The 27,083-nt window shown below is 39.6% G+C and overlaps 1 protein-coding gene across 2 annotated transcripts in view; it reads right to left on the reverse strand.

Moving 5' to 3' along the window:
- The window catches only part of COL24A1 (collagen type XXIV alpha 1 chain), a 149,750-nt gene that overhangs the window by 54,045 nt on the left and 68,622 nt on the right, over nucleotides 1-27,083 (reverse strand). For both annotated transcript variants that reach the window (XM_075098056.1, XM_075098055.1), the window contains exons 20-26: nucleotides 26,172-26,225; nucleotides 21,655-21,708; nucleotides 20,205-20,249; nucleotides 14,690-14,743; nucleotides 13,575-13,619; nucleotides 1,873-1,926; nucleotides 63-116 (exon numbers count right to left, since the gene is read on the reverse strand). In XM_075098056.1, the coding sequence (XP_074954157.1) occupies nucleotides 63-116; nucleotides 1,873-1,926; nucleotides 13,575-13,619; nucleotides 14,690-14,743; nucleotides 20,205-20,249; nucleotides 21,655-21,708; nucleotides 26,172-26,225 (360 nt within the window). The remainder of the gene's footprint in view (nucleotides 1-62; nucleotides 117-1,872; nucleotides 1,927-13,574; nucleotides 13,620-14,689; nucleotides 14,744-20,204; nucleotides 20,250-21,654; nucleotides 21,709-26,171; nucleotides 26,226-27,083) is intronic.

Below are 27,083 nucleotides of genomic sequence, written 5' to 3' on the forward strand. Positions count from 1 at the left end.
TTGGAAAGGAAAGTGCATTTGTAAGTAACATAATTCTGGATTCTACATTATTTGTGACTTACCATGACACCTTTGTCTCCAGGAGGACCTACTGGTCCTGGACTGCCTCGCTCTCCCTTTAACGAAAAATTAAAAAGAAAATAACAGTGAGCGCTCTTTCCCTGACTCGTGCCATGCCCATTGAGCCAGGTGTGCCTGGCCAATGAGGCCAACCTGCAATAACGATACCACAGCAATCCGAGAGGTCTTTCATGAGGGTTGTAACCCACAGTCAACAAAGAGACTTGCTGCTAAAGGGAACAACTTGCAGTGCATAACACCATTGGTTCAGGCACTGTCCTTCAGAAACAGAGGCCTTTTTCCGCTTTTGTTGAATTTCTGCACTCCTCCCTCCTACAAGCCCACTCATATTTTGAAAAGATGATAAACCTGAATTTCTCTGTCTTCCCTTTTCCTAGAAGGCTGGTACATCAGCCTGTGAACTGCAGCTAGCAGATCCCTTTTCTCTCTGTTGGGTGCATCACATTTATAGTTATGTTCTTTAATCCATAAAATTCACCACAAGTAAGCAAAAAAGATAACGTGGTTCCCCTCTCCTTCGTAGGGCAAGTAGGAAGGGTCTCTTTCTTGTCTTACATAGTTTCTCACCTTTTATTTGTATAACATCCAGCCCAAACATCAGGCTTCGTTGCAGGTTATGCCCATACAAACATTACACTTGTATTGCAGACAGTACACGTGACACAGTGATAATGCTATATTTTATGTTGCATACTGTTAAAGACACATTTCTTTAAAATAAGTATGCTGGAAGTATATTTGTAACTTAAATCCACATAGCATGTTTACATTGTAATGTTTAATCCGTAGAAGAAAAAGATAATAAATTCCACAGAAACAGCATAGAAATTACAACATTTATTGCACCACGAAGCAGCTTGCCTCCATTTGCTGATAGATTAATTATTGCCTTTTTCCTCCTAGTTAAACTAGCAGCAGTATCCCAAGGTAATCTTTGTTGGGTCAAGTGTAATTATAAAGAACAAGAATCCTTTGACACTGAATTCTAAGATATTACGATTAAAACCATGAGACATCCAAATTTTAGTTTTAACAAGCAGTGCTTTCCTCTGATGCATTTTCTTTCATAGATTATATAAATTATAATCAGATTTTCATGGAAGTTCTAAACATTACTAAGACTTCTCAATAAAATATCTAAATAGCAGCCACCAGTCTAGGTGAAATAATTCAGCCCTGCAGGGAAGAAATACAAATGGTGCTGGATTGTTCTGACAATTATGTTTTTATTATAATTGAAGCTGACATGCAGTCCAGTAAGAGTTTCCTGTTTTTCAGATTTAAAATACTTCACCTAAATAAAACCATGTCAAATATGCTTAAACTATTTATACTGTTCTAGTCACATTAAGCCTGCCAAACTCTGCTTTCATAAACACAACTGTTACTGCATGGCAGACAAAACTAACGATGTTGCCTTCTTTACTCACTTAATGCATACAGCCACATTTTACCTTTCCACTTTTGTCTTCATTATGTAGCAGTGCAAAATCAGTGACTACTGTATAAAACGAGTATAATTTATACCAGTTTCTGTGAATCAATAGCAGCAGACAGCAAAGTACCATAATATGAACAAGATATCAAATCTATCAGCTCTAAATTAATTGCCAAGTAAAATCAAAGATATCAGACACATACCTCAAATAAAGCATTTATTACGTCCCAGTGTTCTGAAATAGCTACATGACTCTTAGCTTTGTCAGTAAACAATCTCTCACCAATACTTTATCACCCCAACAGTTTTCAAAGCTGATTTTTGCTGCTGAGTAGTCAGATACATTATTATACCTTTTCACCAAGGCTTCCAGATGGCCCGGCTTCTCCAGGTAAGCCAGCTGATCCCTGTAGAAAAAGTAAACAGACTTTTATTAGAACGATGTCCATACTAGCTCATGGTTGGCACCTCCCCAGCAACCCAGCAGCAGAGCACGGCACATTTCTTCATCCCAGAGAACCACTGGTCTATTGGTGTAAGTGCTCCTGCGGGGAAGTGATGGCAGTACAAGCTAACCTGGCTTACAATCCGTGCACGAGGATCGCTGCATTTAGACACACCAACAGTAAACGGCTACTGCTTGAAAAGAAATTACATTAATTTAATTATCATACCGTGCTACCACCTAAGGTCTGCCACTAAGCTCAGTCTTGCAGAACTAGAAGCTTTACGAACATAAAATTAAAAGTGATAATTGCTCTGCTAGTGCTTCAGTCTGACCACAAACTGCAAGGGGAATAAATTCAGTGGAACAAAGTAAAAGCCAGTCAAAACAAAAATTATATTGGCTCAGGTGCTGTCAGAATTTTCCCTTTAAGTGTTGTAGCCCCAAATGCCTTTGAAGTCAGGGAAACAGAGCCTTTCAGTCCTTTTAAAAATGAAATAACTCTCTCCAGAGGCTCTCCCACAAATTTCCACTGGATAGAACAAGCACCACCATATGGAATAGGAAACATGAGAGGAAGTACTTTTAAAAAGCTTATTCCCGAGTGCTCGTAATACCCCCTTTATTATAAAACAAACAAAAAATTATAGAGCAAAGCCCCATCTGAGAGAAGTATGAAACAGTGAGCTTAAAGAAAAAGCAATAAGTGCTCAGAGTACATTGCCTGACTGCTCATAAAAGATGGCAGAAATGTGGAAGCTCCTAGTGACATAATACAAAACTGTACCACACCTGTAACACTTTAAAAAGCAAAAATTATTTGCACTTTTAAAAGTGCAAATAAAACGGCACTTCACACATTGGCATTATCATCTCCACGCACGTAGGAGTGTACTAGCTTAAGTAGCACTACACTGGCACTTAAGTGAGATTTTTGCTTTAAAAGCGTTACTTCTGAGCTCACTAGACAGCACGTATTCATTTCAAAGCTCAGTAGTAGTTTATTCCATAGAAATAACGCCGTAGCAAAAAGACAACACTCCAGTCTGAGATCTCAGCCTTTGAAAGAAAAGTATTTTTTTTAGCTTTTACCTGTATAATTTCAATCGAGTTCAGCCTCAAGTACTTTAACATAACAGATGCAAAGTAACAAAGGCTTTATGATGGCTTCTTATGTTGTTGGACTGCTAGCTCCTCTAGAAATCTCATAGTTTAAATATATTGCAATAAGCCATTGATACAGCTGCCTTTAAGGCTGACAATACTGGCACAAACTACTTTCTGGAAGGGTATAAAGACATAAACAGGCATCTCTGTGGCTGCTGGACTGATGTATTACATGAGAGAATTTGTGTATTATATGTCAGAACTGAGACATCTCTTGGCGGCAGCCAAAGATTCATCCTGGTGATACTGGCACTAAGGCAACGCCCAGACGTCACTGGCAGGAATGAGGGACTTTTGTGACGAACTCTGAGGACAAGAGCTACCACTGGTACCAGCCATGGCCAACAGTGGGCCTCAGCATCAGGCAGAAATCTGTGAGACAATGAATGACCGTGTAACTCTTGCTCATCAAGATAAGGGGTGTGGAGGTACAGTTTCAAAAGGCTAATCACTTTGATTCTCTTATTCCAGAAAGGACAGAAGACATAATCAGAGCCAAGATGTAACTCAGACCTATTATCTTTCCACAGAGACACTCCTGATCTCCCAGCCAATGCCACACTGTTCACAGGGCTGAAGACGCTGATTAGAAAGATGGGTAGCTGTGCCTTGCACCAGCAGCGAAGCATTTACTATACAGCTCCTGATCACATCCCCTTTTCCGTTCAAAAGTATTGTCTTTCTGACTCAGTCGCCCTGGTCTGAAAGAGAGGGAATGACTAGGAAGCAGTGATTGTGAATGTGCTGTTGTGTTACCCAGCACATTAGGTCTAGCCTAATATACCTTCCAGAGTGAGGACAAGAGTTAGCAATTAAGTAGCAAGTTTCCTAGGCACTGGCTGCTCCTCAGAAGAAAGTAGTTAGGTAAAGAAAATTTCTAGTAAAAATGCTAAAAGAAGAAAGTGGATTTCTATTGATATAAAAGATGGAAAACCCCTCTGCATGAGCGGAAGTGGATATGTATGGAAAGCAAAATAATAGTGAAGACGACAAGAACTGAAGCCAGTGAAATGGTAAAGGCAATAGGGATGTCAAGAGGAATGAAAGGGAAAGAAGTTCGTGACAGGTTAACTAAATCCTCTTCCACTCATCCATCCAAAACAGAGGGCAGGTGTGAGATAAAGCTAAGGCAGGTACGTGCAAGAAGCAAGGGGGGTGGGGTGGGGTGGAGCTTACTTAAGAATATAATTTTTGTTCTTAAAACAATTAGTAGCATGCAGTGAAGAGAGAGTGCAGAGCAAAACATCTTATTCCATCAACACATTAGACTTTCTTAAAGATCACACGGCTGCTTAAATCCCAGAGTTGGATTGCTTTAATATAGAGGCCAGGCACTAGGCCTGGATTGAGGTTTCAACTCCCTCTCCGTCTTACAAAGGAGAATGGAGAGTGGATTAATACACTCCAAAGCAGGGTTGTTGAGTCAGTGTCTTCCAGGATCCCTTCAGTCCTTTGGGGAGTAGTAGTGGATTCCAAGAATCAAACTAAATGTATTAGACAAGAAAAAAGTAAAGCAAAAACCCCTGAAATGGTAAAAAAAAACCCCATTGTTTTAAACCTTATTAAAAAAATGTCATAAACTTTCATTTACAAGGATTTGTGTAAAAATCTCCAGTGACAATAATAGTATTTTAGAAACCACCTTGACGGGAACGTTTTTGTGGAAAATTAAGCAGAGGCTAGATCTCACAACTTACACGTGCCTGAGAAAGACAAAACCATCTTGCCAGGGCATATGCTCTGTGTTAGAAACTGGACTGTAGTTGAATAATAGAAAACACATTGTATACTTAATGCAAACCCAAGTATGGAGTAATCCATTAAAAAGCTTGGTAGGGAGAAATGAATATTCAGCTGGTTCCAAACTTTCCTGTGGGAGCAGTGACCTGTCAGGCCGTACGCTAACACATTCTGGTGTTAACTGAAAGTTTTCCAAGCCAATGTTATTTAGAATTCAGCATTTTCAAACATTTTTATTCAATATCATTTAATGAGATGACAAAAGTAATTTTAAAATATCATCTTGTCACATTAACATGTTGTTATTAATATTTTTTTGTATTTACAGTTAATTTTCATTACAATTTTCCTGAGTCTTCACTGAATCACTCATTCCAGATCCAGCATTCAGCAATATCATAATCTCTGCCTGCTCCTGAAGATTCCCACTTAAACATTTCTTTAAAACACCACCAGCTTCATATGTTGTGAAGGACTTGATACATTTTGGTACAGTACTCAAAAAACCCAAAATGGGCTAACGTCCAGGTTTGATTTTAACAGATGAAAATTTACTTGAGGATCCTCGAAGATTCAAGCCAAACACCTATGTGAAAAAGACAACCAAAGGGAGAGGGACAGGAGGAGGAAGAAAAGTGGATGCTCTAACAATCAGCTGCCACTATCTCATACCCAGCTGACAGATAGAAAAATACCTCTACAACTCATAACATTATAAATTAATCTAACCTCAGTTTTGCTAGCCAGACATAATGGTACTTACGAATATTTTTTAAACCAATCCATCTGGGCCCTGGTATCATAGGCACCAATACTGGATCTGTGCATGCATGCTTCTACCAGATGTGACCCAGATCAGGCCTGGACAAAATTTAGGAAGGAAACATGATGCAGGGTTTATGCTGGCTGCTATTTGGGCTTCATATCATCTGCAGAACAAAAGGTAGCTGATCTGCGAGAAAGGAGGCCTCATGGATGGTTGATACCTGCTTTGGAATAAAACCCCCTGCTAGTCATAGATTTCTGGGTGAATTTGTATCACATCGGTGTTTTTGTGTGACTATTTTTGAGCTGAACAAAACCAGTATATTGCTCAACCACAGACAGGCTTTTGAAACCAAAGACTTTCAATAGAGCCTTTGTGTAGAACATTTGCTTACTACTGTACCAGTACCAGGTATGAACTGAATGGAGCAGCTCTTGGTAATCCTGCACTGGAGGTAGGAGTAACCTGAAGTTTTAAAGAAAGCCCTGTCTCTAGATCACTGGGAAACAGAATCAATTTTGGAGGAAGTATTTTCTCAGAGAAAGAAGAAACGATAGTAATTTGGGTTATCTGAAAAGCTAAATAAAGACTATAAAGTAAACTGATGCCAGTTTATTTACAGTAACCACTAGTTCAATTACTGAATTAGTTACTTTTGAATCCCTTAGTGACTAATACTACATTTGCCCTCTAATGGCACCTCAGTTTGAACTATCAAAATGCAAGATTAAACCAGAAAACGGCTTCGTGTCAGACTTTGGCTTCCAAGGAGGTCCTGGCTGACAGCTGTGCAAACTGCTGTATGCATGCCACAAGGATATCCTGGCTTTGGGTTGTGTGGTCCTCTTTTTTTATTCAAGCTGGTGGTTCCATCTCTACACTTCAGAAATTATTTCCTACCTCATAACCACAGTACTAAAAACGTTACAAAGCGACCGTAAGATCTGTAGCTTCTTTACCCAGGATTATCTTGGGAAGCATGATATTTGAAAGGCAGATGCTATTTTCTTCTTTTTGACACCAAGATCGTTGACATTTTCTGTCTGTTGAGACAATTACTTAGCAGTCAACCAGAGGCAATAATCTGAGTGAAAATCAATGCTTTGTTACTGCCAGCGGAGGAGGCGAGAGAAAGCAGAGATGCACCATATTTGCACCTCACAGCTGACGTTCCACTCAAACTTTTTTTAAAGAACTCAAAACTGCAACTACCTGAATATTTGAAAGGCAAAAACGTGCCAGCAGCATTGCTTAATCTATAGCATTTTTAGGAAAGAATTAAATGGGCTGAATTTTGCTTCCAGTAACACTACTGTAAGGTAGGGTAGTTCTGTTTGACAGCATTATGCAAAGAAACACTTGGATTTAAAGGAAGCTAGCTTGCAAAGTGGCAGCAGGATGCGCCCGCTGCCAAAACCTTGGAAGCCAAACCGCAGATGCCATGTGCAGATACTATTCCTCTATATTTTTGCTTCCCAGACCGCTAGAGTACATGAAATACATCAGTTAAATTCAGACAGACAGTAAAAGGGACAAACAGTGAAAAGACTGGATGTGTACTGAAACCCAACACCATTACTAAGTTTAACGCATGCTGGAACAACTTGTCCTTGATTATTGCTAAAATAGCCTTAAACATTTTTCTCATATTTTAGTGCTGCAAAATCACTTGGGCATGCAAATAAGTATAGATATAAAGCTATAGATCAGGTGGTGGGAAAACACCACCACAGTTACAAAATAACTACCATGCAGGTAGCACCTGGCTCCCTGGAAAGGCTAAATGCCTGTCTTGGTCAGGGAAAGAACGGAGCACTGGTACGCTTTTCTGATGTTCTGCTGAATCTGCAAGGGTTCCATTTGTACATAAATCTTTTAAATGACTATGAGAGAAAGGCAGCCTGAGGTCAGTACTACAGTGGCAGTCAGGACACGGTTCACTCACTGGGAAGCATACTCCATTTTACACAGTCTACTTGCCATAAGCAGCTTGGAGATGACGTGAAGTGGGTGAGACAAACTCCATCCAAATCTAAAGTATTTTCAATTTTCAAGTGACAATCAAAATAATGACATTTATAGAAGTTCTTGGTTTTGATTGTCAAGTCCACACTCGTAGATTTTTGTAATCTGGGCAAAGGAAAAAAAAAATATTTTTTTGAAGGTAGTCAGTCTTATCTTGGCTAAACTGAATTGGGATAGTTATTTACATTTATGCATCTAACTAGTGGCTTTTTTCCTTGGGTAACAGATCTTACATAGAACAGATTATCCTTCTCTTTGGCTGTTCTCAATGGTATAGGGAGTGTTGACTGACTGACGGTGTTAGCTCTAACTTGCAAAACTGGGTGTGGGGCTGTGGGTATTCTGTGGGGTAGCATGGCAGCTGAAAGTAGCTGATGAAGGCTCTACTAGCAAGAAGTCCTTCAAGAAAAATAAGCAACAGCTTGGAAAAAGCTAACCTCCAGGTATTGTAACCTGTTTCTCCACTCTTCTTGAGAGAAAGACCTAGCAGCAATGATAGTATATCAGTTCATCTAGGATCAAAACAAGAAGTATAACATAGACACAGAGCATCGTTACTACCATTCACTATAAGATCTTCATAGAACTTAAAATAATCTGTATCCAGTGGGTTTCTGAAAGCAGGTGAACTAGTTCCTCCTTCTGCAGCCCCTGGCAATGCCCCAGTACGTTCACCAGTCTTTGAAGAAAACTGCTTTTCCTCAATTGACTTTGCTTTTGGCCTATGGCTTACAACTCTCGTTTGCATATCCCCAAAGCCCAGACTTTTCACGGTAGTTTAAAGAACAACTTCTGTTGAGCAGCCTGAAACCATCAGGTAAAACCCATTTAATCTTTCTTTCAAGCAAAAGGAATTGCAGTTTCCATTCTCCATCAATTAAGCATCCCTGGTGCCTAATCCAGCTAAATTTTACCTCTGCAGGAGATACAGTAATTGCTTTACGGGAATTCTCAGACGCAACTCAACTCCTAGGCACATGGCCTGACTGCAGAGTTTTCTTGCCTTCCCACAGACTCTCACAGGCTGACCATTTTCTGCCACTGACAGCCTGAATATAAAGGGTTTTTTCTTTGCTGGACTGTAACTTTCTATTCTTTTTAGCTCTTTTTTTTTTTTTGGGGGGGGGGGGGGTGGGGGGGGGGGTGGGGTGGGGGCGGGGAGGGGTGGGCATCAGAGGGAGAAGCACTTCTCTTTTCAGCTTAGTTTCTCTTCTGCTGTTTCAAAAACTGTTTGCAACTGGGCAAACTTGCTGACATACAACTTTTCCAGGTCTTTGAAGATTATTTTTCCAGGATTTGTGTTCATGAACTCTGCTTATTTTAGTTTGTCCTTTTGACATCAGTTGTACTTGCTGCAGCTGGCAGTTCCACCCTTGTACTCTGTCTCAATAGATCTATAAAAGCCAGTGATTTCTAATTCAGAAGTGTATGGGCCAAGGGCTGAATTTCTGTAATGGACCTGGCAAGAAGAAATTGAATTAACTTGCCTGTAGTTATTCAGTGCAGCCCCACCTGGGTAAACACTATCACTACCAAACAGTAATCCTGACAAGCAACTGTTTTAAATTCACGTGAGTTCAATTTTGTGCCATGAAAGTTGAGCAATTAATCATTTTCCTAAATCATCCCCGACACTAACACAGACAGGTCATTTCTATGAGATGCTTGAAGAAAGTATTTGCTATCCATCACTGGACAGAATCTGATCTAAGCACACAAAACCCAGTTGCACACATCAGCAAAGTGATATTTTCCTCCCCCCATTTGTAGGCGCAATTTTCTCAGTAGCTGAAGCGGCTGTTTCCTCTGGCACAACTTCCAAAAGATTTTGCCTCATCAGCAGTGTAAGTCTGCTCTGCCTGCTGTCCCTTACTTCTCACTATCTTAACCAACCCCTCTCCAATTGGCCCTCATGGTCCTGCAGTTAATCTTGCAGCAAAGGACAGCTGCTGGGTCCTGGTCACAGCTTTGGGCTCAGCTGAGCCAAGCAGCACCACCCAAACCTGCCCGCCTTTCCCCAGACAGGGAGCATGTGGTGGCCGGAGAAAGTGTTTCTGTTGTAGGACTCTGTTAAGGAGTAGCGTCTGGAGCTTGGTCTTAGGCACATTCCTGATCTAGTTTTAAAATGTGCGTCATTTTAAGCTGATGAGCACAAGCGAACATTTTATAAGTTTAGTCTATTCAGTTTTCACGCTAGGCAAACATCTAGAAATACTTCAGCAGAAATGTGCTCTAAAGAGTCAGTATCTTCATGTGACCTAAGAAATGTGGGACAACATGGCTTCTAGCTTATTGACAAAGCTGTATTTCAGCACATATCCCATCTTACTAGACTGAATAACCAAGCATCGCGGTCCAATCTCCTGCTGTTGAAACTTCCCTGCTTGTGCACAGTTGCCATCTGTTTTTTTCTATGCAGATACTAAGTAGTACTTGACCTGGAAAAGCCTCTACAGAAAAGCAGTAACTATTTTGGCACCTCAGGCAGCAGTGACAGATGTATTAGTTAAAGACAGAAGATGCGTGATACCAGGAAAAGTAAGAAAATGGAAGGAAACAGAAGAAAAACATTGGTGCAACCCTTTGGTATCAATAGAAGACATGCACATGTGTTTCATGTCATATTTTGCTATGAACTCAACATTTACAGGATTTATTATTGCAAAATTTCTTCTTTTGACGGCTTATTCAGGAAATGCACTAGTTTTATTTTGGAGAACTAGAACACTGTGAGGGATTCCCCACTGCTAAAAAACCCAGTGTCATATATTTCAACTGTGGCCGTAAATGTATACATCATATTCTGTAATTTGAAAAACCGAAGGACAGATGCCTTATTCCATATCATCTTTTGGGCTCCATCTCAAAACCTGTCACAGCAGCCAGTAGCATTTGTACTTTGCTCTTGTACTTTGTCTTTTGTTTTTCAAATTTTTTTTTTTTGTGTGTGTTGCATGTTTAATTCCAGAAATGTCCTGGAATCATCACATATGCCACCAGAGCCAATACTGAATAGCAGGGAGTGGATTTATCTGTGAATTACGAAGTTTGGATTCTCTCTGCATGCCAAGGAAAAGAAAAATTACTTGTTACAAACAGAAGCTGGTGAGAAGCTGGAAGTAAAAACTGCGTCCAAAGCATACTGAAGTGAATATTTTGCATCAGGACTCACATCTGGAAAACCATTTTCTGCATATGAGAAAAACCATCCTCTTCCTGCTAGTACTTTAAAATTTACTAAGGAAAAGCTTTACTGTTACAGATTATGGTGGTGAATAAAGTGATGGGAAGGGATTTTGAAAGGTCTTCCTGTGAGTTCTGCTGAGTGTGGTTGAGAGGCTGTCTCCTGCTGTTGGTGTTTTACCATTGGACTTAACCACAAGGTTATATAACATTATCCCCCTAAGGACCACGTAATGGATGTTACTCCTCTGCTGCCATATAATACAAAGATAATATGTAATAGGATCCAGGGCCTATTGAAGCTCAATTGATTAAAACACATGTAAATAAAGAAGGAGACACACTCTATAATCCACAAGTAAAAATCAAGAGTATTTATCAATAGCTTATAAGCCACTTCTGTTCTCAGGTATCTCATATCATCCTGTATCACATGCAAATTCTCCAAATGGCAAGTGTGGGAAGTGGCAATTAATGATGGGCCATAATTATATTTCTTTGTAACACTAACAGGGCTGAAACATCCCCTTTTTTGACACAAAGAATATTTTTATTTTATTCTTGCAGCTTGTCCCTGACTAGAGTTAGGTAGTTAGTATGATTATTTTATTAATCATCATTACAATGTATAATAACTGATTATATATTTGAGCTAGTGAATATCATATTTGTATTGGAATGGAGCTCATTTAGCAGTGACTGACATTAGGTTCCTACAAAATATCAGAGTTGTGGAAAATGTGTGCACTGAATTCAAGTTCACTGAGGAGCAAAACAAAGCCCATTTCAAATCCAGAAACTTAAGGTTAATTAACTAGCTTTTGTGACTGTTTTAACACAGTGACTTTGAGCTTAGCTTTGTCTTTTGTTGAGGATTCTGGTGCATGTGCCACTGTACAACAGATGAAATGCTATCAATTTTCCCTAACATGTTACAGGTTGAAAAACAGAATTAATATGTAATAAAAGCTTCGTTTTGCATGCTGTTGAAAAAAAAACAAACCCAAGTGTAATGCTGTCAGAGGAATGCCGGTTGAAAGGACAGGAGATTATATTACTGTGTCCCCATATCGGGTAATTTCTGCATCTCTCCATAAAAGCAACGTAGTGTTATGATGTTCCATCCATTCTTCTCTACTGTGACATCCTCATTCCCCAGTACTCATCAACATTCGCCCTAATCATTCAGCAATATAAAAACCCCCAGATTTTCCAAATGGTATCTATTGCTTTACAGCTCTGATTAAAGCCTAACAAAATGAAGGTTTTGCTATGCATAAACTGCTGAACAAAGCTACGGAACAAGCTGGTGCTAAGTATAGTTGCTACGTTTAGAGATATATTGGCTGACTTCTAAGTGGACCTTATGGCATTATACGGCTTTATCAGTTTCTGTCTAAGCTGATACTTTTAACTGACAGAATCCAGCTTCTCAGTCCCCTTCCCTGGAGCAGAGAGTCTTCAGAGTGCACAGAGGAGCTGGACTTGACTTACACGCAGTTCTGAACATTTCAGCAGTAACTAACCATTTGATGAGCTCTCTGGGGTATGTCTGCTTAGTATTTTGCAGACAATGGGGAGTTCACGCTGACTGCTGTCTAAGTTGAACAATTTCTGTGAATAGTACAGCACATACATTAACTGAAGAAACAAAACCAATTTAATCATGTTCTACACAATATCTGGGTAACTCAAGCATGGGTCAACAAGCTCACACCTGCTCTAATTCCCAGACAAAAGTTAAAAATACAAATGGGCAGGGAATGAAATTAAGCAGAGAGAATTGAAAAGCAGTATGTTTAAGTTATAATTACCAAGTAAAGAAGAACCTACAATGGAAAGATAATGACTTTAAAAAACAAGGATCGGAGACCGTGGATCACAGACTGAATGACAACAATCTATTGCGAAACAGGGGATGCGTACGCAAGAATATAGCTTGTAAGAAGCAATTCTTCCTTTCTCTCAGCAGTCTGAACAGATTGGGCAGCAAGCTGCAGTCTTAGATGTTTAGCTGAATCAGAAACAGTCTACAGGAGAGTAAGAATGCGGTTTAAATTATCTAGAAAACATGAAAGGCAAAGTGAATTGGGACTCTTTAGCCTAACAAGGAAGAACGAAGGAGGCACATAATAACAACTGTCCTTTGTGAAATGCTGTTTCCAGCAGAAAGGGGTCAGGTTACATAACTGGAAGAACTTTTTAAAAATAAAGATGGGGTGCAGGTCATGGAGCCTTCACGCCTGGAGCTTTTTAATAACAGGCTATCCAAATGTTTGTCAGGAGTGATATAAAGATTACTGATCCTGCCTAGGCAGTAGAGGATGGACTACATGTCACCTCACGGTCACCTCGAGCTCTGTAATTTTGTGAAGGGCAGCCAGAACAAGTCTGCAAAATATATCTCAGGCTAAATGTAGCCTCTCAAACAATTTCACTGGAAAAGGATCACTCATTCATTTACTCAAACGTTCTTTGGAAAATCCCAACAACTACCTATAAAGGTCACTCAGCCTACTAGGAAAGAAGTAGAATTAACTCTGGAAAATACTTAAAATGTGGAATTTCTTTAAATAGCATGATTCCAAAAGACCACAAAGGTATAGCCAACATACTACAGCTTCAAAGAAGGACAAACTTCCATCAGAAAATTACTGCAACAAATTACTCATTCACTCTCAAATAAACATAGAATTAACAATAAAACCAGAAAAAGAATTCAAGCTTACCGCTTCACCAATTTTTCCAAGGTTTCCTTGGTCTCCTTGTTCTCCCTGTTAAATATAGAAAACAGACGATGTAGTGCATTAGAAAAGTAATTTCTTTCATATGTGTATATTAAAGTCATCTGTTTTCCTAGGAGCCTCTTTATTTGCTAAATTACATCTGCCAATTAGAACTTTAAAAGCTAAAATTAGGTAACCAGCAAAAAATTTAATTTTGTCAGTGGCTAATTTTGATTTTGTAAAAAGATGTAAGCACTGTCCTAATGTATTTAGGACTTGCCCACAAAAATAAGAACTATGTATTAAGGGCTCACTAAATACATTAAGTCAGCAAATGCTATAAATGAATGATTAAGTTTTTATTTACATCTTCCTTTCAGCAAATTACCTTCATTATTTCAAAACTGCTTCAAAAGTAAATGTTACCTGTGCACACTATTGACAACTTGGAATTCGTTATGAAATATTAGGAAAAATGGCATTTGTCTGACATTCTAACAAACTTCTTCCCCCAAAAGCTTAGAACTGGTATTAGGTAGTAGATTAAGGAAGTCTGCTCTCCGTAAGAATGCCGCAAGTCATGTTATGTTACTCCGGAGCATTTCACTATGTGCAAGTGGAAGCTGGGTGTATAGGCGCTGGCAATTACCTGGCTACGACTATAATCTCAGGGCCCTGATGAACAGTGATTTGTGTATTATTTACTCAGATTGCAACTCAGCACTGAGAAATTCTGCTGCCACAGTCTCCTCTTTCAAACTGCAGCATTTCATCTCACCCCACCTCATCCCCCCGAAGCCCTGCCAGTGCAGGAACTGCCCTGGGTCCTTTGTTGCCCCAGGCCCAGCCACCCTCACGTCCCCAGGCAGCTAGGTCTCATTTTGGCAGGTGCTGTCTTTGCTCACACATCCCTGTCTCTGAGGGCTGCATAATTTCCTTCTTTTCCAAAACTGGATCTTGCAAGAAAGCAGAATCACCAGTATGATATACCTTTATATTATATGGAAGCACGTATACTCCTATCCTGCCACTGGCATGCCACTGTGGATAGCAGTGTATAATTGTACAGAGTTGATAGTCCAAGCACATTTTATTTCAAAAATAAAACCATCATTTACCTTTAAACCTTCCGGTCCAGGATCGCCTACATAACCTTTCTGTCCTGGCTTTCCCTAAAATAATGATTAGAATAAAATATTGTAAATATTTTATTTTTAAAAGGTAATTTCATCCCAACTTCTGTATTTATCAAAATAAGTGCACTTAATGTACAGTTTAGTAATATTTAACACCAACATCTGAAGCTAGCGTATTTATAAATCCATGTCTGAAAATACACTGTTCATTATTACAGAAAATACTAGCACAGTGAGCAGAATCTGTATTAACTCTTACAGCCATTAACACTGAGGAAAACCAGTCAGAATCCAAGAATCAAACACACTTCAGTTTCACTTTAAAAACCATATTAAGGAGACAAAAGGCAAAGTCACGTTCTCTCCTGGCTAATTCCAGCAGAACAGGGACTCACGCTAACAGAATTTGATGTTCAGACTTCAGGGTCTGGTGCCATAACTGTCCTTCCTCACCCAGACAAAACGAGCTCTAATATCCCCTCCTCTTCGTTCATCAGATTGATTGTTTTAAGCCTCATCTCTCGCCACAAGCATTCTGCTGCTGATCGATCTTGTTGCTATGATACTCAGTTAATAAGATATTGTTACCTGGAAGAAATACAGCAACATCAGCAGAGCAGAAGGCCATGAAGTGATGAGATCTTTGAAGCGTTTTATAAAATACATCCCCCCTCTGTTGTCACACAGACCCACTAAGGTGTAAAAACCAGAATGCTTTTCTGCTGAATTTTCAATTAGATGTTTATAACTTAAGTTTCACTTTTAGGAGGTCTTTTTCTCTCCAGTTGTACTCTACTTCCTCTACAACACAAAATATGGCCTAACCATTCAGTTATCTGAACAGCATAGCCCTGCCTAGACAAGCTTTCCCCATCTGCTCTGAGGCAAAGACCCTAGTCCAGAAGTAAAGGTCCAGTGGATTGGATCTGGCTCTGAAGCAAGTTGCTAATGAGCTCGCTGAAGCCTGACAACTGGAGAAAGAAAATTCATTCAACATTTTAATGATGCAGTAACAAAAAGATGCAGATTTCTGCTAAAAAGAAATTATCAGCTGTTGTTCCTGCAGACTGAATAATTGCAATCACGGCACTCTGTAGTGAGAGCTTTCCTTTCCCCATTGGCTGTCCTGAGACAGGAGCAACTAAAGCAACATATAACAGGTTTCTTTAGAAAGATGGGGTTTTTCCATTTGGCTCTTTTGCCCTGGCTGCTCTGTGCCTGAGCACAATGCGTGTGTTAGTTTCTGGGCACCTGTAAGCTTCTCCATATGGCTTAAAATTTAAAATTTAAGCCATATGGCTTAAAATTATCCTGTCTTAGTAGGTTCCATGATTTCTCATATTAATCCTTTTTATCCCTCTTGTTCTTTCTCTGCCTGCCTGAGTGATTTCATTTTGCCCTTCAAGTTCCAACAAATATCACTGCTTTAGGAATAGACTTTTGGTTTTGCCAATGGATTAAAACATGGCACAGCCAGGAATGCAGGGAGAAACAATTGTGAAGAGAAGTTCAGAGAGACCCAGATAAAGCAAGTCATGTCTTTCCACAAGGCTGAGCAAAGAACAAGTGATGGGCTTCTGCAGGTTACTACATGCTGTTTAACTACTTTGCTGCAAAGAACCTTAAGGTCCTTCTAGAGACAAGACTGTAACATAAAAGTGTTTTAAATGAAATTCATTGAAGGAAAACTAGTGGACACTATTAACTACCTTGATAATTTTAGTTCTATCAGAAAAGAATTGGAGTTGCAACTTGTAAAGGTTTCTCGGCTGTAGTACCCAGCTATGCACTAGCTGCAAAGGACACACAACAGACGCAAGCTGATAGAAAATGGAACAAGTGAATTTAACTGGTAAAGCAATTTGAAACACACAGATTCGGCTTTAAACAGACGTGCAATACAACTGTAATTACACATCAAGGAAAAGTCACTGACAGAAAGTTAAACTAGGAATGACTGCTCTTCTGCTTGCAAACCCCTGAGAAAACCACTCTTCCAGGGCAGGGTAGTCCCAAAGGAAACGTCTGTTTCCTAAAACATTAGCTGAAAGTTTTGCCCTTCCCCTTCAGGAAGCAGCAACCACCTGTGCTTCGTTTCACTTCACGATGGGTTGATACAGCCACATATATTTTAATAGAACTATCTCTCACTATCGCTCTATTCCCGTGCCTCCACAGGCTCCTCACGTGCCTCCAGCCCCCAGGAGGACATATGCCGCCTTCAGAAAATACTGAGAGAGTGGCACAGCTTTGAAAGCACTGTCCTCCATCTTCAGGAGGAACTACTCACCTTACGACTATATAAATACTGGCTTTTGTTTAACACATGTATCTCAAAGGAATAAACTCACAACAACTCCTTTTTACATTCTGGTTTAAAACAATATCCCACCCTTTAAAGGCATTTTCTGCTCCAACAATGAAGATACAAAAACATAATAAAATGCACCAAAGCTTGTACTGACTGAGCTGAGCTACACTGACAGTTACAGTGTTAATATTTGGATAGCCTTTGAGAAAGAGTTAATTGGGTGGAAACTGAATAAACACACTAAATTCTTTAATGTGCCATCTACTGTATTTTCACAGGACAAATAAAGAAATACTAAAAAATCCCTCTAAATAAAAAAATACTGGGTTTTAATTTCAGAGGATGTAAGTATACTTTGGAATTGAGCGTGTGGGAAGGTTTGGAAAGGGATTAATGAAAAATCAAATTGTGTGATGAGATTCAGCTCAAAAACCTAAATTCAAATAGCCCGAGCTCTGTGGAACCTGAGATACATCCTGAGTAAGTGGGCAAACACCCTCCCTTCTGGCTTCAGTTTTAGACATATGGGAACTCTTTTCCAAGCTGGGACCTGGTAACTGGAGTGCAGGTTCATATTCACCTTCTGTTCCAGTAGGGGATGATCCATTTTGCTGGCAGCGTTGTTCAGGTGAGACCCAGGGTTTTTTGGTCTCACACATGGTTTTTAAAGCAAATGTTAGGAACAAGGAGGTGGGGTGGGGGGAGGAGAAAAATGAGGCAAAAATTTATGGCTGCCTGCTCGGCGCATGCCTAAACCTGAACTGGGGGCTGAACACTTAACTGAAAACTACACAGTAAAAGCGATGAGGAATTCCAGAAGCACTAGAAACCTGCTCCATTACTGTCCAAGAAAAAACTAGAACAGATTCATGAGAATAATCAAAGATTTAACCGCATATCACCTACAAGGCTACTTTACCTAGTTTAGACAAACCCTAGGAAAGTCAGGATAACAGTGGCTGAAAAGAGGACTAACCTATTAACCATGCCTACACCTAAGGTCTGTAGGACAGGAAGCAAGCTTGTAGCGAAGACAACGCAGGCAAGACTTTCAGATAGAAAGGCTGGATATCAGGAAAACCCTCTGTAAAACAGGCAAAGGACTGAAGCAGATTGCCAAGGACAAGGAAGAAACCCCACCCCTGGAGGCTGCAAAAACCAAGTCAGAGACACATCTGTCAGGTAAAGGCATAGCTGACAGCTGATGGTGCCTCGGGGCCACGCATGGCTAGACCCTATCAGAGACCTCCCCTGCCCCCACTGCTATTTAATTAGTACAGTGACGAGACAATTCTAATAGCATTTACTTTTTAAAACTCCTTTAATAAGAATGGAAACAAAGCCTATGTAAATCAAACGAATGTGAAATTGCAATCAAGCAAGCATAATTTAAAAGACAGATGTGTTCAGCAGCTTACTGACTCAGTCCTGCTAAACTATATCAGCTTTAACAACTTCATGACTGGGACTCTCCCTCTCTAATGTAATCAGTGAAGGAGCAAGGACAAGCAGAGATGGGAGCAGAGTTCAGAGCAGCACTGCAAACAAGTTGGCTTGGAGCTGTGAAACAGCTGGAGCCAACAGAAGCTGTAGAATCCAGGCGAGAGCAGATGGGCCCCAAGGCGAGGGGGAAGAACAGGCAGGGCTCCCCATCAAGCAAAATTCCCATTTCCCCTACCTCTCATTTCAGGAGGGGATGTTAGCCAGCAAGCTACTAAAAAACGTCTGGAGGCAGCAACCCAGGGGCCCACCTCAGACCCACACATTCTGCTCTCAACAGCTTGCTGAGAGAGAGAGAAACCAGGGAGCTGTAAGACATGCCAACAGTGTGCACATTTCCCATTGAGAGAAATCAAAACCAAAATAATTTAGGTCAAACTGACCCAAAATAGATGAAAAAATATTTCAGTTTGCTAGGTTACACAGAAATTTTTCCTCTTGGGTCACTTTGACACCAGCTGATGGTGGCCTGTGCATGCCCAGTGACGCAGAGAATGTGAAGGTAGGTGTCTCATTGCCCATGAGTCACCTGCTGCAGCATCTTCTTTTCCAATTGCCACAGCACAACATGGGAGATGCTGTCCAGCCATGAAGCCCTGCCCAAGGAGGAGACTCAAAGTATGATGCAGCCAAAATAAAAATTTCCATGAGGTTCTTGGCAGAAGCTCAGGAAGATGAAACTGAATATTGAACTGAGTCACAAAGTGTTTTGAAATTCTCTGCAATTTTTTGCATGTTCTCCTCAGCCAAAAAAAAAAGTTCTTTTGATTTTGCTTTGGTTTGTATGTTTTGTTTTTCTTAAACACCTAATCTATGTGGCAAATACGCATTTTAATATTATTTTTAACGGAATGCAAATTCCCAGCTTTGACTAGCTAATGAACGGGAAAAGTGACACAGCAATATACCCGCTCTACAACGAGGAAACACTGGGAAAGGCTTTTCCAAGTCCATGCAAAAAATATGAAGTCATCCAAAATGAGGACCAAGCCAATGATTACCCCACCTAAGCAAATCAAGTAAAGGCAGAAGATCATATTGCATTCAATAATCTTAGTGACAACTCCCGTAGTCCCTTGTGCAGGCTTGTATTCATTTTTAGCTTCAAATATTTCTAAAAATAAGCTTCAAGTCCACTAAAATACTCTTAGACACCGGTACATTTTATTATCTAAAAAAATTAGTTGTTAGTTTTAAACTTTTATCTTTTAAATCATGTCAATGCAAGGAGTAATGTGACATTCCAACTTTACTGTTTTCAGCAACTGTCTACCAGATCAGTTTCAAAATGATTTCTTAAAGCATCAGTCCCTTATGTTTCTCCCTGTAAGCCGAGTCTCAGGGTGGGTTCTTCCCCAGCTTAAATATCTTGATGTATCAGCTGGTTCAGTCCCTAAGAAGTGCATGGTGGTTTCATCTGTCTCGGAGGAGCACCATAAGCTGTTTGTTATTGACTCTTTGCTTCTCAAAAATTTTATTTTGTGCAACATGGCTGCGATTTCCTTTCAAATCCTTCGTATAGAAAACCATTTCTCCTCCCAGTTCTGCTTTGAGCATGTGTTGAGGAAAGAGACATATTTATTCAGGAGATGGCATTTTAACAGTCACTTCTTACAGTAAATGTACCTTTTAAAGCAGTACTTCTTCTGAAGAGTAGTCTGCCCTAAGAAAATTACTTGTACTTACTCTTGGGCCGACTCCTCCAATAGGTCCAGGTGGTCCTACTTCTCCCTAAAAGAAATCAGGACGTCAATAATCTTACTGCCAAGTCTAGCTTTAAAAAAGAAAATCTGCAGCTAACTCTTCACATTTATTATATCATCTTAAACTTGCTTCATATGTATTTGTACAAGTCCGAGTCTGATCGAAATGCTCTAAGAGAGACTAATCTGATTTTAGACAAATTCATTAGCTAGAAAGCCATGTCCTGTGTAGCCCCTAGATGCAGCCAGACAGGCTGTGAAGCTATTAGCATACCTACCATTACAGCAATATTTTCACAATTTTGAGCAGGGAGAGACTCAGCAACGATGGGTCAACCTCTCTGTCTGCCCTGCAGTTACTCCCTTCTAAGCAACATTTGACACTTCATGACTATAAAAGCAGTGGGAACGTTCCTGCTTCTCTTTCCCATGTTGCTCCGGCACAGACACTAGGTTAGCCAAGCCACTTTGCCAGAGTTTATCCTTGTCTTTTCTCAGGGATGGAGGGGGGCTGGGGGTCAGGCTTGGCAGGTATGCAAGTGAAGAAATGAGACACTGTGCCTGCGCTGCACAGTGCACCGATATAGTTATGCATGATGGGGAACTGCAGTGTTAACTCTTAGGCTTTGCTCACTACACAGTTATATTAAAGCATGGATTTGTATCAATGCCATGCCATGCTGTCCCATTGTGATCATTTCATGGTTCACTGATCCTCCTCGATATGGAAGATTTTCTCCAAGTTTTGAAGGAAGTCGAACAGAACCTTTTCAATTACAACCGACAGGATTTCTTAATTCCTCTGCTACCGATCTGCAGCTTCCTGGCTTCTAACTAAACAGATCATTTTGCCACTGTTAGCTTTTACTCAATATCTGTCATGGAATACCAAGTTTAAGCTACTTAGAAGTTCAGAGGTTTATCCCCAGAATCACTGATTAAATTATTTCTAATGTTAATTACTTTTAGCCTAAGAGACATGAGTTTTTATTTTTATGATGATAAACTAAGAATACTCAACAAACATGTAAGATGAAGAGCCGCCTTCCTCCCCCTTGATTTAATAGGGGTCTTACTGTTTACTTAAGTGTATTTAGGATACTGTTATTAAATTGATATATGGTTTCTATCTCCATACCACCCTCCCACCCCACTGTCCCCCCCGTGTCCCCCAGTTTAACTAAAAGAACCACATCCGACTCTGGACACATTATCTGAAGTTCCACTGAAATAACCAAAATAAACCACAAAATGGATGCACGGCCCCATAAGGCTACTAAAACCTCTTTGCAACACCTGCCAAAATGCAAAAGAACCTTAAAATTTTGCATGACAACACCATAAACACCTAACCATTCTTGTCTAACCCTCCTACCCCTCACAACTTTTTCTCGTAATCATAATCTCTTGACTGGATCATTTTTCCACCTTACCTCAACTCCTTTGGGGCCTTGTGGCCCTGGAGGCCCTCGGTCACCCAGAAGTCCCTAAACATCCAAACACACACAGTGAGAACTTATATCAAGTAACAGTCACGTTGGTCTAGTTTGTGTCCTCTTACAAACCTGGACAGAAATGCAAAACTGAGGAAGCAGACCTCATTTCTTACCATGGTTCTTAGGATTTCCCTTAGAAAGCCAGGAGAAGATGCAGCAGAATTTTAATATCTGTTGGAAAACTGAGTATCTTAGAAACTTCTATTACACAGAGTTTTCCTGAAGATTTTTTCTTTTGTCTTTTTGAGAAGGAAATAAGAAAATACTGGAGCTCATAAAAGAAAAATTCCTCTTTTTTGAAGACATAAAGCACACCATCATATTAAGATTAAAGCAGAATCAATACAATTCTTACAGATCTTTGATTTAGGTAGTGTTTAGCATAACATGTGATGACAACATTGCAATGGAAATGAACTACAAAGTGGATTTAAACTACTAGCTTGTCCAAAACTACTTGTGATTTTCAGCCCTTACTTTTATGTCAGGATTATAATCAGCTTCCCAGAGATAAAGCACTTTATCCTCTGCCAATTCTGAGTTTTCATGACTGCTCACACCATCATTTTCAAAACTTTGTTAAAATGACTTTGCAGCTAGCAATGTGTCAGAAATCTTGGTCATCCCAATTACAGTGGTAGTAATTGGGAAAAGCACTTGACCTGGCATAGCAGAAAAAAAAAAAAAATCATCTGTGTAAACATATTATTAATGTTCTGGGAAAGCTAAGCTTAAGAATATCAGATAGAGCAACAAGAACAAAGAAACTGCCCTTTAGGAGAGGTATGATTAGCCTCTGAAGAAAGCAACAGTGGGGAAGTTCCAAGTGTAAGCCTTATTAATTGCTTACTAATGAAGCTAAAGTCTAGACAGAAGGTGCAGGCATTGGTCCAGTAACAGTTTACTTAGCACACAAAGTAAAATGGAACATAAAATGGAACAGGCCACTTCAAGGTACTGAGTTTCAAAGAGCCCATCAGTCTGGAACAGGCTGGGGTGGACTGCTGTTTGACATACCACCACAAAAGCGGCAGGAGGGCTTTTAGTAGCACTACGTAAGTGATATTCTTGTGACACTAGTCACAAAAATTTTTCATTGACAGAACTTTTGTTTTATTCTAATAGCAAAGCACATTAAGAGATACAGCTTTCAGTACAAAGTAATCGCACAGTGGATACGTAAGCAACACTGCTACTGTACACACCCTTCCACTGCACTGAAATGGATCCGGAAAAAAGTCCCAGACCGTAAAATTAATATTAAGACTAAATGAAATTTCCATCTCCCTTTTGAGGTTCCGGGCAACAAGCAGAAAATCAAGGCAGTCGTTAGACATGTGCCGAAGTGTCTGGAAAAAACTGGGGGAGTCAGCAAATGGGGGTATCCTGTATTTCACATATATAACTTCCCAGCTGACCGTCCCTTCCAGAGGTGGTGAAACTGGTAATAGCCACTTCTATTAAGTGTGTTATCCAAACAAACACAAACGAGCAGAGGAAGGAAGTGCTCAACTACTTCCATGGTACAATACACACTGCTGGAAAATCTGCAGTTGTAGTCAGCATATTCTGACCACCTTTTCCTCTCACTTTTTTCAGTTGCAGAGCATAAATACTTGAAAGAATAACATAGGAAACAAACTAAGTTATTTCAGAACATCTTAAAAACATTCTTGTTCCCTTTTTTAAATGTAAGTGTGCTTTTTTTTTTTTTTACTAAGTGGTGGATCAAGATCAAACACCTTCTGAAATATTGTTTCCAAGCCGAGTAATGTGCTGTAGATCAACTTACATAATGAATCCTTTGAACATTATTTTAGAGAGGTCAGATTTGCTGATTAGTGCACTAATTTAGGGAAAATTGACAATCCAGAACTTCTGGTATTTAGAGATGGCTGATCACACTCAAAGAGCTTAAACTTTCCACCAAGAGGCTGAATTTCTCCCACACCAACTGCTAAAAAACCGAGCTTACCCTGCTTTCTTGGCTTTTAAAATGGGTATTGCTCCTGAGGAGGCATAAACAAAAACACAAGGAAAAGAGCAGCACATTGAGAACAGTTTTCTAAAAATAAAAGCTTGAGGAAATTTTTTAAAACTGCACTCAACACAAGCCAGCTGGGAACCCCCAAAGCCAAACATTTCCAGTGTTATGCAGCTCTTCTCCCTTGGTACTAGGAGCAGCGTAAGAATTTTTCCAGTTTGGTAATCTTCCTTCTCAAATGTAAGCCATCAATTCTGCCTGATTAGAGCAGGCTGTCTAAGCTCTTTGTCTCTCAGACCAAATGTGCTGGACACCACTGAATCTTGTTCAGCTATGTAATTTCTGTTTCAAAGGAATAGTCTTAAACTTTGTAGACTACCTTTTCCTACTTTTTTGCTGGAATCTGTGAAACGGCAATAGATCAGTAACGTATGTATTAAACATCAACCCAATTCTCGCAAAAACATCTAATTTAACACTTTGGGTATAATGTGGAACAACATGATTTCACTTAGTAAAGAAACTGGGCAGCAGGGATTAGATCTCAGTTACATCATTCATGTATCAGCTTGGAGGATTAAATCTGATCTGCAGTCCAAGAACTGTTTTATTTCTCTTCTACTATTTCCCCTAGACACAGTCTTGCATCAAAAGGGTTTTTTAAGTGCCCTGGTAATTCAGAAACACAGGAGCCACTGCATTGGTCAGATAAGACTCATTCAAGGTAAGGCTGTTAACATTATACATACGTACATACAAACAAGTTAGCAAAGCAATAAATCAGAACTAAAGCAAAAGTCCACACCTGTCTTTTGAAATGTATTTTAACTACTCCCCAATTTCCTGCATCAGACAAGGAGTTCTCAGCCTTCCTAGTAAATTCATGTCTGAGCTATTTTGGGACGAGGCTCTTGACACAGTTGAGAGACACGGGATGCAGAAAAGATTGGCTATGGCTTTGGCAGCTGGGTTATTTGTAATGATCAAGAATTCTTAACTTTGGCAGGGAGGGATTGTTACACTCTTCCAGATACAAAGACTATATCTTTAAACTATTTACTGCTCCCTGTCCTATGTTTTTTTGAGTAGTCTGTCACAGAATTTCACAACTCTGTTGATCGGAAATCTTGTCATTTCCATCTCTATTCACAGACAACTTGCATGTTTTGTCCTTGGACCAATGATATTGTTGGTCTTGCACTGTTCTTTTGCCTCACCGGTTTCTGCCCTCTGGTTTACTTACAAAGCTCAAAAAGGCCCTTCCTTTCCTAGTCTATTTATCTTTTAGGATAAATAGACTACCTCTCAGAATACAGTCATTCATCCTTTTTCTGTGTCTAGTCCCACTTGATTGAGTCCTTCTGGAATACAAATGCCCAGAACTGTGTGCACTACTTAGATAAAGCCTTCTTGTGCTTCGTGCAGTGACATTCATGAGACACCTTGCCTCATGTGTTCTAGAATTTCACTTAATTGCTAACTGCCTTATTGTGCTTTTAATTCAGAGAGATCTGGCAGTGCCTTTCCTTCTTGCCAGATGCGAAGCTCTAAGTTTACAGTAGGATTTACTGTTTTAGTCCTTCTATGCATCAGTCTGAAGTAACAGAAGTAGGATGAATTACTACAAAGTGCAGTTTTTAAGATTATCTAGAGATGCTCAACTTTGTTTCATATATAAATATCATTCCATCACACTTGTGCCTATTTATCCGTGAAAATACAATATAAGAACAGTCCCAAGGCTGGTGAGTGAGGAACTTAATTGGTACTTGCCTTTCAACAAGTAGTCAATCTTTAGATATTATTCGATCACCTTCCTCTGGGTTAATTTCTGACCCACATGCACTTTTTGTATTGGTCTTTACCTTTTCCATTTAAAAAATAGATTTCCCCTACGGGCTTTTATCCGAAACTTCACTGAAAACTCTATACATGTGAATTATTGCCCACGTTTGGTCTAAAACATCAGTCTACTAAAGAACAGAGGCTAAATTAATCTGACACAGCCATTTTTGGTATACAAATTTTATCCATTATTATTATTGTATATATCATTTTATCCATTATTTAATCTGGTGTGTGAATTTTACCCATTTTCCATATCTTTAGCTACTATTTCTTTAAAATTTGTTAAAAAGCCCCTGTACTACTTAGGTGAGACTACAGAGATCTGCAAGCATTTTGCATGCATTTTATTCAAGTATAGGTGAAATATATGATACTTTCCAGCTACATAGTGTTTTCTCCACATTTCCTTGCCATTATGTGCTTCCATCTAACACAGTAATTACCCTCATAACTGTGTGGACAGCATTAAACATCAGATTACCTTCCTCATAGAAATACCTGAGGCAAAGTACCTGCATTTTGACAGTACGATTATCTTCTCATAATGCCAGTGCCCATCTCTCAGAGCTTGTCCTCAGAGATTCATACTGTTTGTTGTTATTAAGTTTTCATATCGTCTTACCTTAGGACCTTCAGGGCCATTTAATCCAGGTACACCAATATCTCCTGGAAAACCCTAAAGAAATCATACAGACAAATGATTTACAGAGTAGGAATATTTCCACTGTACTTGTTTTGAGTCTGTTCATTCATTTAACAAACCTGAACCACAGAAACAAGAAATAAATTTGTTCTACCATCCCCAAAATGTCAAAATCCATTAAGTTTCCTTGAAAGGACTTGGTTAAGTGCCAGATTTTAGGCAGCTTTAATTAAACTCAATTTAGCAGATGTCAGTATGGGTTTCATTTATCTTTGCATAAAACTTTTTATCCACTAAGCTATGTTTGAAATTACACCATTGACTTGGTCTTGATGCACAAAAAACCCACAAAGCAGCCAGCACTAGGTCCTGTACTCATGAATTCAAGTATTAAAAAAAAAAAAAAGCTTAGAAATCAGATGAAGTCCTTTAATCCTTGGTCGTACTTTAAGGGCGAGATCACTGCAAGATTAAGAAAAGGGTAGAAAGCCTTTTGCCTCCAAATCAGCAGGTGCTAATCCAGGTCTGGCTGGCAGTAACTGAAGGTAGGAAGCATGTGGCATTATTCAGAATGAGCCTTTGCAAAATAGTGTGTGGTACAGGTCCAGCTGTTGGCAAATAAAAAATGAATACGCAAAGAAAATGAATCGACTAAAATTATCACCCCAAAGCAGCTGGCCAATAGGCACAGAATGGGACACCATGAGGACACCTCTGTGTCAGAGGAATCCAGCACTACAACTAGATTGCCTGGTAAGGAATAAGCGTATTTTAAGGAAAGAAAAATGATGCAGGTAACCCTTATATAATACAGTAGTGAGTTCAATTTCATAAACAGCCAGTGAACAAACGTAATCTTTATATTTGTAGAATAAAGTATTGGTAACTGAC

Source organism: Phalacrocorax aristotelis, chromosome 6 (genome assembly GCF_949628215.1).
Source record: "Phalacrocorax aristotelis chromosome 6, bGulAri2.1, whole genome shotgun sequence".
Lineage (NCBI taxonomy): Eukaryota > Metazoa > Chordata > Aves > Suliformes > Phalacrocoracidae > Phalacrocorax > Phalacrocorax aristotelis.